Raw genomic sequence first — 11,639 nt, 5'->3', positions numbered from 1 at the left:
ATAAGCCACAAATCATGTGAAAACATGTGCAGAGAGAAAATTGCTACCATAATCAGGCCTATGTTTTTTTTCACATTTTAAATTCCTTTTCTCTAATCCTGAGTTATCACTGAAAATATCTGCTGATGAAAAATCTGCAGATATTTTGTGTGCTGAGCTTGATGAAGTTGGTCATGTTTTAAAAAGTTGGGGACTGTATAAAAATTACAGCAGGAATATGAAATCCTACCAATACAGAACAAGTTGCCATTAGCAATAATTACATCAAAACAATGGCATGAATGAAATGTCTTTTGTTCTGAATTTGCCGAGCTGAAAACGTACAGCACAGTGTGTATTTAATGTATCTATGTAAATAAATTAGATAAAAATGTGCTTTGAAATGTTACTCTTCATGTTGGAGGTCAAAACTGACCTCCAATAAACACTTTACCCATAATCATTGTGGTGCATCTGGAGGGTTTATGGTGAATTTTCAGACAACAAATATTCAAGTAAGCTGATGTGGCTCTGGGAATATTAACATTCAATGTGCTACGCTCTTGTTTTTAAGACTGCTGCGTAACTTTCTCTGTATGTGCCGAACCTTTGAGGCTCTATTAAACTCCACACCACAAGGTGGAGCTAACGTACTAATCTATCAACAAAACTTGATGCAGTTTGTGTGGCTTTGATGAATAAAATATTTATTCAATAAACAGCACATGTAAGAAAAAATAGATTATATTGTGAGAAAAAAAAACAACAACAAATGTCTGAGTTGTGTTTCTGTTTCTGACATAGGATGTACTTCCAATCTTTTTTTTTTAATGTCTTTTTACCACCTATTGAGTTGGAGTTTTAGTACTATGGAATTATTGTGACTCTCAATTTACATAAAGTAAGCATCAAATTCTTTTAGACAGTGAGTCTTTGTGGGCTGTCCACAGTGGACACAAATGGAGATTCACTTTTAGAAACTGGTGTGTTAGCTAAACCTTTCCAACCCTGTAGTTCCTTCTCTTTTAAAACAGGGAGCTTTTCTTTATTAAATAGCAAACATGTAAAGACCTATCTTTCAAAAGTAAAAGTAATTATCTGCTAATAATTTCTGTACAGTCCCTACTATTATTGCTGTGTCGTGTGTGTAAATAAGAGACAAGAGAGCTAAACTGACAGGGTTTGTGGCCTGAACTGCACTACTGCAGACACAAACTGAACCTTCAGCACATATTAATGAATCATATCTCATGGCTGCTGCTGGTACTGGCTCTCTGTGGCTGTGTAGAAATCTTCCAGGACACTCTGCAGGTAGTCGAAGGTGGGACGGTCCTCTGGCTTGTTCTTCCAGCACTCCAGCATGATCTCATAAAGTTCAGTGGGACAGCTGTCAAGGCGCTGCATTCGGTAGCCTTTCTCCAGAGAACGGATTACCTCTGGATTGGTCATTCCTGGAAAATAAGAAATTACTTACAACCTTTATCACTCCAGCAATGTTCCGAAAGATTTTCCTGAATACCATTACAGGACTTATGCTCATTTTGAAAGGACAATAACCGGCGTTGTCACCTGGGTAGGGGGTGCGTCCGTAACTGATAATCTCAGTCAACAAAATTCCAAAGGACCAGACGTCTGATTTTATTGTGAAGGAGCCATAGTTGATGGCTTCAGGGGCCGTCCATTTGATTGGGAACTTAGCTCCTGGTTAAGAAAGAACAATAAAACAGTAAGTCTGTAGAACTAGTTTGAACAGTCAGACATTCTAAGTCCTATAAAAAAATGTTAAAAAACGTCCTTGTCAAAAATATTACTGTTTAAGTAAGCCCTTCAGCATACAGTGGCACTGCAAAAACATAAAATCTCACCAAGTGTTTTTGGTCAAGTTTTTAGTGCAAATATCTTAGTGCACTTGAAATAAGAGAAACTTTTAACTTCTAACAAGGAACTTTTCAGCAAGACATAGGAGCCTGTTTTAGATCAAGAATTCCTTAATATTGATATTAGGCAGATTATTTCACTGGTAAAAATCTGCCAGTGGAACTTGTACTTTTTCATAGAAGTTAAGGAATTATTGACCTAAAACAAGCTCGTATATTTTGCAGTCTTATTTTAAGTTTACTAAGATATGTGCAGTGGACAATAAGCCAAAAGTACTTGCTAAGATTTTGTGTTTTTTGCAGTGATGTCATTAACATGACAAGGAGCAATGAGATGAATTCTTCAGCGACATGTAGAGGGATGAGATTTACCTTCTCTGGCTGTGTATTCATTGTCCTCAATGATACGAGCAAGGCCAAAGTCAGCAATTTTGCACACTAAGGACTTATTGACCAGGATGTTGGCAGCTCTCAAGTCTCTGTGGATGTAGTTCTTCTGTTCAATGTATGCCATGCCTTCTGCAATCTAGAAACAAGCAATGCAAAGTAATAGATTATTTAACAGAACTGACATGTAAAAGCTTTTCTTAGTTCTTCCTCCCCAAGGTTACAGATGAAAGCGCATTTTTTTTTTTTGCAGTGATCTGTATTTGTAGATGTGTTTAATTGAATTTCAATAAAAACTTGTTTCCCCTGTCTGATTCTGTTTCTTTCTTACAAACATATCTGTATTTAAAATATATATATTTTTTAAAAAAGGTAGGATATTCTAATAAAAGGATAAGTGCAAACATCTGCGATAGCTTTTCATTTTAAACAGATAGGACATTCTGATGAAAGAAGTGATATTTTTGTGGTTTCGTCATGAATATAAATTGTTCCAATGCTAAGTTAAGCATAACTCCTAAGCTTCCACATCAGTCCAGTCACTTAAATAATGTTATCCGATGATAATATTGAACATTAACACAACCTGCGATAGTTTTTACTTTGTGAACATGACGGTAGTTTTAGACAGTCATAGCTATCTATCCGTGCTACGGTAGGAAAATCTGATGAGGTAGCACTAATAGTCAGAACACTGGACTAGTGAAAGATGTCTTTCTTTTAACACTTAATAACTTTCACCTTACTAGCATCCGAGCTCTCACATGCTATATAATCAGCATGTGTGCTACTAGTTAGTAATTGTGCCAATGAAAGATGGGTTTATTTTAAGGCCTTTTACACGTCTTTACCACAAGTGCCAAATGCGACTAGCATTATACAAAAGGCACTTTAACAGCTGTTGTTTTAATTAGAACTGTATCTGATTTTTGCACTAAATAACATCAAACAATTCCCACCTGGGCAGAGAAGTCAATAAGTTTGGGAAGCTGGACACGGTTGCCTTCGTCACTCTTTAAGAAGTCCAACAAACTGCCTGTAAGGAGGCATATTCATACACATTAAAATTATCATTAAATGCACAACGACTGAATATAAAAAATATATATATAATAACATTTTTAAAGACATGAAATTCAGACAGTATTTTAGATAAGCAATTTGTGTTTAAATCTTCTCGTTCAAGTGTAATAAACTCTTAAAGCCATTCCTGTACGACAGTTTAGATTTTCTTCTGCATCAGAGCTTGGAACACTTTTTTAATGAATTTTAGCCGTTTTCTACTTCTAGTGTCTACTCCGGTCATGTTGATACTGTTACTGAGAGAGGAAGATTCAAAGCTGGTTGTTTTCTCTACCAGCCAGAGGAAGCACTGACACTATGTTTTCAACAAAGTAGCCAATTCAAACATGACAACGATTTAAAGATTCAATAAACAGCCTCCATGTAAATCGCTGTGACACTTGTTTTTTTTTTTTTTTTTTTTTTCTGCCGTTTGAAAATTGTAGAAGTCCAATTGACTGACAACCATTTGGCTTTATCCTCTGGGACCAATTAATGCTGACTGAAGAAGAGTTCTGCGAGTTCTGCAACGGTTTTTAGATGAATAAGATATTGTTGTGTAAAACGTTTTCAAGCATCAAGTGAACATAAAGTTGCACCTTTTTCCATGTACTCAGTAATGATATAGATGGGCTCTTCTTTGGTGACCACAGCGTTGAGTCGAACCAGTTTGTCGTGCTGTAGACTCTTCATCAGGTTGGCTTCCATCAAGAAAGCTTCCACTGACATACTGCCTGGCTTCATGGTCTTCACAGCTACCTTGGTGTGCTTATTGTAAGTAGCTTCAATGAAGAAAAAAAAAAACAAATAGAACCAAAGAAATTGATTACAAGTTTGGTAAAAAAAGAAAAAAATGTTACTGATTGTGTTTTACAGTGGCACAGATCTGACTCACCCATCCAAACTTCTCCAAACTGTCCTGCACCAAGTCTCTTTTCTAACTTCAGTGAAGATCTTGGGATTTCCCAGGCATCCTTTTCCCAAGGCTTTTCAGGTTTGGGGCTCAAACATGCGTTGGTCAGAGTTTGGCAGAGGCCATCTCCCTGTTCTGAAAACGACAAATATTAAATTTAGCAGTTTCAGGAGTTATCCAGCTTTTTATGATGAGGAAAAGTGTTGATGCTGTAGGTAATTGGAACTTATCCAATTACTCCTTTAAAGCTGCAGTGTATAACTTTGAAATAATAAAAAAATATAAATTAATGTTTTTTACATATTTGTTAAAACTGTCTTATATTACTGTCACCATATGGCCACCATGTGGTGACAGTAATATAAGACAGATAATATGTGAAAAAGGTGTGGAGGGTGATTGACTTTAATTGAGGACCAGTTATAAGATTTGGCCAGCAGAGGGAGACACACATGCCACCATGATGGGGGGGAACTAAAAAGGTTGCTCACAACTAAATAAGAACAGGTTTGACTGTTTGACATCTAGCAATATACAATATGCTACATCAGAACTGTGAGAAACTGGAGAAAATCTGCTCCGGCGGTCGAACTCACTCTTGTAATGGCCGACCAGCTCTTGCAGTGTGCTGAAGGTGATGCGTGGTGAGATGTAAAATCCTCCGTTGTCCAGAGTTCGAATTTTATAATGTTTAACTGTGTCACCGGCCTGGGGGTCGAGATCCCTGACGGACAGAGAGTAGCTACCTGTTGTAAAAACAAATTAAAATATTTAAATTCAACTGTGGAATCTCTTAAGCACACAGACCCCTTCTGATCAGTAAATCCATTTGAAGTCTTTTACCAATCTTTCACCAAATCTTTTAAAGGGTGTCAGTGTGTACACCCTTTATGGATTTACATTTGCAGTTCGTCTTACCCTTTGTAGTCTCACTGTCTCGGATCATGAAGGATCCGACTCGATTCCCCGGGGCCAGGAGCTGCCGCTCGGCGTCCTTTCTGCTAACACCCTTAAAGAACCAACTGAACAACAGGAAAAAGGCTCAGTGATTAAATCTAGACAAAGGCCACGCAATAATCCATGTTTGTGTTTAAAGCTTGAGCATGCACACTTACTCCTCTGTCTCCAGAGTATCTTTGGCTACATAATTGCTGGGAATGTAGCCTTCCTTTCCTGTGCTGATGGACATAGCTCTCCACCACTCGCCTGACCTAAAATGTGAAAGGGACAGCAAGAGAGGCACAACAAACAAAATTGTTACCCAAAAAATAAAACAATTTCTGATACCTAGGAGGGTAACTTTACTCGGACACAGCACAAGGCTCTTTAGGATGCTTCAAAGGTTGTAGTGCAGATGGTTGTCAAAACTTGACACTGCACTATTAATTGAATAGGTTCGTGTGATGTAAAAAAAAATACTTATTTAAAAAACTTTTTCCCCACATATGATTAATCCTGAACAACTGAACAACAAACAAATCTGTTAGTGGAAAGTTAAACAAAAAAGCTACTATAGCCTGTGTTCGTTAGGGTGGGCATTTATCATATTGTTTATGATTTATTGTGAAAAATTTCTTTCAAAAAATTTTAATGGATGTTCTCCCAATAAATTTCAATTAATATAAAAAAATGGACAGTATTTTCAGAAATGTCTTTTTTTTTTTTACAATGTTCTCCAATGTTTGTTCAAAGAGAAACTTTGTCTATGTAAATTGGAAATTTTCATTAAATGTAGTTACTGTGTGCAGTTTAATTCACATTAATAAGTAGTTTTTTTTATTGTCATTTTTATTGTCATCACAATAGTACCACAAAATATTGCAGTGACATTCTAAGTCCATATTGCCCACCTGTACTACTTATCCTTAAACTAATGCTTTGCTAAAGAAAGTTTTGGTCCAATTTCAGCATTTAGTCTTCCATCAGCATGTCCTGACTTGGTGATATCTGTCCACTCCAGACCTAGTTATTTATATCTGGATTCTGGTTACAAGTTCAGCTTTATTGTTCTTAGGATCATGACATTATGAATAAGTCCCAAAGCTACTTACTCCTCCAAAATTCTGAGTTTATCTCCCTTCTTGAAGCCAAGGTCTCCTTCATGAATCGCCTCATAGTCGAACAGTGCAATGGCGACACTCTCACCTATGGCAATAAAACACAACAAGGATGTTATGTCCACTTTCCAGACATTTACATAGATATTTACTTTGCTTGGAGAACTTGTAACTCCAGCACATGTGAAAAGATCACACTTGCAGGACTTTCAGTGGTCATCCTAAGCTTAGATTATTTAACCACATTCTTCTTGTTTCCCTAAATCCAATGATTTTTATCTAAGGCCAAAGAAATCATCTCATTGAGCCTCCAATGAGATGATGCGCTGTGATCAGTGCAACAGGGAGTAGACATAGCAAAGCAAATCAAATTAGTTGCAGCTGTCACTCTTTTGCCAGACATTGCTAACATATTTAATCCTCCAGTTGCATTACAACGAATAGAATAGCATGTTGATCAATTAAGAATGACAACTAATCGTCAAAGAACATGTTAGCCAGTAGCCTTGTCAGACTTAGCGGCTAGCTTAACTTGCAATAATGCAAATAATGACAGAAAATTAATTAGCCATTTAATACGGCCTCCACTGCTCTGTACTAACAACTGTACATTTTACGTAAAAATATAAATAATTAAAAGATCACAAGGTGTCAGAGTTAGGGTTTGCAAAATGCAGGGAGGAGACAGGAGAAAATACACCAATAAATTAATTCATGGAATGATGACACCATGATAGTTGTGATATTTCTTTTTTATATTTCTGTATTAATTTCTGCCTCTTCTATCATTATTCCTGAAACGAATCACTGACTGAATGCAACTGTTAGACAAAATTATCAGGACTTCTATCCTGAATTCATAATATTGGTACAGTTAGCATGATCACAAAGACAAGGTTTTTTATAAAGACTATATATTTTTTTCTATCTGAAAGCAATAGGACTGGAGGAAGATGAGGTCTCAAATTACCTTCCACATATTAGTTAGACTAGTTAGTCTTTCTGGGGTACAATGGAGAACTAAATCTACAAAAAATGTGCATGCTAACAGCTAGCTCTGTTAACACTGCAAATTTTCTGTAAGAGCAGCTGCGATAGAAATCAGGAAACCATGAAGCATGTTGTTGTGTTTTAAAAATAGACATTTAATTTTGACACTTTCAGTTCTCTGTTGTTGTGTAGTTCAATAAGTTGGATAAAAATAAAAATGCTGTCAAGTGCATTGCTGTCATATAATTACCAATGTATAATAATTGCAAGCACACCTCAGCTTTGACTCTACAATAGGCTTCCCCTTAATTTTGCTCTATGACTAACTTCCTTGTACGCCTGATAATAATAGCAGCAGCGGGCTGGTCTTTTTCTGTGTTTAGGTCTGCGTGGTGAGGCAGTGAGAGGGGTTATCGCTCAGCACCAACACACTGACACTTCTTCCTCTTTCGAGCTCAGAGACAAGGTTTTTCTGCTTTCAAAAAGTACTCACCCATATCAGTCTAAAAAAAAAGACTTATGTTGACGGCCATTTTGAATCTAACATTACCTTAGTTCCTAAATGATCTTTTTCTCTACTTTGAGATTAAGCAGAGGTAGCTCAAGATACTCATGCAATGCCAGCAATATGCAGTAAGTAAACTCACCATCTGAAGAGGTTGCATTAGAAGGCAGTTTGGCCTGTGGAGAGAGAGAGAGAGAAAGAGAGAGAGAGAGAGAGAGAGAGAGACAGTCACACATGAATGCTGCACTCATTTTAATTTCCGTGCATTCAAATGAAAGTAAAATACTTTTTTTAAAAATGCAAAATATGTTTTGATCATCAGAATTAGTGTGGTTACTAACAACAATGCATAATCAACAAGACTAATGTTAGGAGTCACATTTCTAGTAGATGATTTGAAAAAGGTACAGGACAAGCGTAATAACTGGTTGTGCCACACTCAACACCACCAACTGCCTTTAAGTGTTTGTGATTAGTGGTAAAACTGTTGTGGTGGAACTTTGGACCACTCTTCTTTGGAGAAGTATTTTAAATTAGTCAAAACGGAGGACTTTTTTTTTTTTTTTAGAATGAATGACATGTTTAAAAAGTCATACCACAGCATCTCATGCAGACATTAACTAGGCCATTATGAAACAGTTTTTTCTTTTCTTTTATGCCATTCAGATGTGAACTTCTGGAGATACCTTTTTTTTTTTTGCAAAATTGAGGCAGGCCATTGTGTTATTTTTGGTCAGCTAAGGTTTTTGACTTGTAAAATCCTTCACGGATGCTATTTTTGCCCAGATTCTTTCTTATTGTCATTTACACTGACCTTAACAGTGGCAGCTGAGGGTCGTGGTGCTGTTTGTTCACATAAACCAAATAATTTGACTGAATTGAATTATTAACTTTAAGGCTTTGAGATGAATTTGTTATGAATTGGGACAAAATTAACTTAACCGAAAAGTAAACTGGGTGTTGGTTTTAGTCAGGTTCTCTTTCTCAGCTATTAAAAATTAATCAGATGATCTGAAACATTTATGTGTAACAAAAAGGTTTTTCTAAAAGTAGCTGTTTAATGAGAGGCTTCAAGTTTAAAACCTCATTTAATTACAACAAAACTGTGCAAACACAAAAATAACATTTGCAAGGTCAGCATATCAACTAATTCTGCATCAAATGCAGCTACATTGTTGTTTTCCAGGTTAGATGTTGCTTTTTATGCCACATAGATTTTAAAGTAGAGCCAGGTGATCTGTTTAAAACCCATGGGGGAATTTTAGACCCAATCACCAAATGTGTTGACGTTAAGAGTTATCGCAGCATGAAAAAGTATGGCTTAACACTTCTCGCTACGCATGTCCTAGCTGAACGCTCTGGTTCTGCTTCTCTCACTTCCTCTTTCTTCTGTGAGGGCGAAAGAGATCTTACAGTCAACACACAGGAAGCAGTAGCCAGAGGAACCACACACTGCAACTTTAATGCTACCACAGATCAAAGTCTAATCGGCATGCAAACTCACAGCAGGTCACGCGGACATGTTGAGTCTGAGTCCACACAGTGTCTTTTCTGTAAATGGCAACAAAGGGAAGCTACTTCCCATTGATTCTTTGCTGAAAATTGTGGAACTGAGTTCTTATCTTCTCTGAACTAAGCTTGCCTATTTCTGCCTTTTTGCCATTACTCTTCCTCATTTTTTTAGAAGCCCATTAAGCTTCTGCAGTTGTTTTCTTTTTACTTCTAAAATATGGATGTGCACTTAAAACTGTCCTTTAGAACAGAGTATTTGTGCTACTGTACAAAACATTTGCTACTTATGCCAAAATGTCTCTATTTTCCTTCCAAGCAGACAGATTTTTATTGTAATAGAAATCTGTCTGAATTTATAATTTTAATGAAAACCATTATAATTTTTATTCTAATGGTCTTGGTAAATAGCTAATACTATTTCTTAGACTTTGGTTGCTTCACTAAGATTTATTCTATTTGAGGGAGTCTGTGCTGACAGAATAGACAGCAAAGAAATAATTGCTTGGCATTAGAATCATTAAAACAATGCACATGCTTAAGCTGAAATATTTCTGTAATCACAATTTGTTCAGTTGTGCCTAATGTCACAAATTTACATCATACCTTTTATAGCTGTTGAACGGTACATGCTGCATTTAAATTAACAATTTATACCTTATTTTGCATCTGCTAGAAAACAAAATCACAATGAATGTATATTTTTTTTTATTTAATCACGAAAAAACCCAACAACAAATCATTGCACAAAATGCTAAATATGACCTATTCAAGCATAGGATTGCCATGTTTGGATGACTCATAACATACACCGTACAATTAAAATGAGAAAACATTTGCACACTTCTGTAATTTCATGTTGCACGTTTAATTTTGTGGGATACTTTTTGCTTGGCTTTACTCTAAAAAAAAATCTAAATCTACATTCACCACAGTAAAAAACAAGTTCCCTTATACCGGAGGTTAAAAAAAAAAGATGCAAATGTTAATTGATGTGGAGTTTTGGTTACCTACAATAAACTAAGCATGCAATATTATTGATTATTGACAAAAAAAAGGAAAAAAAATTGTTGATAAAAACCTTCCCCTAAAAAAATATTTTAAACCAGTTCAACTAATTGCCCCCAGGCCACCCGATTCATATTTTTCCATAAAACTTTCATTTTATATTATGAGGAAATGCGTTAGCTCAGCTGTGGGTTCAGAGTCTGACATATTTGTAAGAGCTGACACTCTCTAGTGAGGATTAGAACCGTAATGAATGGAAATCGTTCAGCGACCTTTCAGTGAGTTTGTAGCTGTTGAATGTCTAAGTCAGTATGTTTTTTTCAGGTCCAACTTACGGCAGCTTTGCTTCCAGAGGTGGGGTCTCTGACATAGTGTACCTGAGCTCTGTTCTGCTGGTCGCTGTTATCCGTGTCTTTGCTGGGGTACTTCTGCTGCTCCTTTGAGCCCACACAGCCCATGATGCTGTCTGCAGGACGACAGAATGCGTTAGAGCTGAGCAGAAACTTCACTGCGGTTCAATGTGGCATTCAAAAGAACAGGAAGGTCACAACTGAATAACAGCCAAATGTTCAAGTATAAAAACAAAAGATTCTTTTTATCTTACTGTTATTGAAATGGCTGATGGCCAGTTTGAACATTTTTGTGCATCAAGGAACACAATGACATTCTCACTAGTACCTTTGTCAGGTTAAGGACTAATTCCTGTTGCTCTGATTCCAACATTTGCAGTTAATATGTCAACAATTATTTTAATCAATAACTCCAGAATCCCAGAAATGAAAACTCTGGAGTTAATATGAATCTAGACTCTTTTAGATTGCATGTAAAATGCAGTGATTTGACTGATGCTTGCAGTCAGTGAGAGCATCGATTTTACATGAAAAGACTAATAATAATAAAATAAAATAATAATTGGCCATGTTGCGGATATTGGACAAAGAAGGAAGTCACAAGATAAATTTATGGAGGCAATATTCAGCAAAGCAGGCTGATAACCTGACCCTGCAGGTTAACAGGTGCTGAAAGTAAAAGTCCATAATTCCTCTTTACAGTGATTTTTTTAAAAGTCAGAATTCTATAAGACAAAGTGTTTTTGTTTTTTATTCCTGATATCAGTAAAAGCGCAAAATTAATGGGTCCTCTGATTACTCATGTTAATAAAAAAAAGGTCAGAGAAAAATGCTGAGGTCCTGAAAGATACTATCAGTTCTTAGAAATTAATGGAAGTACGCAATACATAATGACATACTGTATGTAAATAATTTGGTTTACATGTTAGTAAGAAAGAAAAAGATATTTTGAAATAACTTTATGAAAAATAAAACTTCTAATATTTTATCAGTACAACAATC

At 36.1% G+C, this 11,639-nt stretch overlaps 1 protein-coding gene across 2 annotated transcripts; it reads right to left on the bottom strand.

Moving 5' to 3' along the window:
* Positions 1-807: 807 nt before the first annotated feature.
* Positions 808-10,820, bottom strand: hck (HCK proto-oncogene, Src family tyrosine kinase). Of its 2 annotated transcripts, none has more exons than XM_015021720.1 (12): positions 10,665-10,820; positions 7,913-7,946; positions 6,270-6,363; positions 5,334-5,429; positions 5,137-5,240; positions 4,815-4,964; positions 4,201-4,353; positions 3,905-4,087; positions 3,203-3,279; positions 2,229-2,382; positions 1,549-1,680; positions 808-1,430 (listed from the first exon to the last, which is right to left on the bottom strand). In XM_015021720.1, the coding sequence occupies exons 1-12, from the start codon at positions 10,743-10,745 to the stop codon at positions 1,228-1,230; spliced, it is 1,461 nt and encodes a 486-aa protein (XP_014877206.1). In that variant the 5' UTR covers positions 10,746-10,820; the 3' UTR covers positions 808-1,227. The 2 variants fall into 2 exon arrangements, with proteins under 2 accessions (XP_014877206.1, XP_014877205.1); XM_015021719.1 differs by having other exon boundaries at positions 10,623-10,818.
* Between the last annotated feature and the right edge of the window lie 819 nt (positions 10,821-11,639).

This window comes from Poecilia latipinna, unplaced genomic scaffold (genome assembly GCF_001443285.1).
Source record: "Poecilia latipinna isolate Pla-1442-1.1 unplaced genomic scaffold, P_latipinna-1.0 Scaffold2838, whole genome shotgun sequence".
Classification (NCBI taxonomy): domain Eukaryota; kingdom Metazoa; phylum Chordata; class Actinopteri; order Cyprinodontiformes; family Poeciliidae; genus Poecilia; species Poecilia latipinna.
The sequence above is the reverse complement of the archived record's forward strand: the minus strand, read 5'-3'. Positions and strand labels throughout refer to the sequence as shown.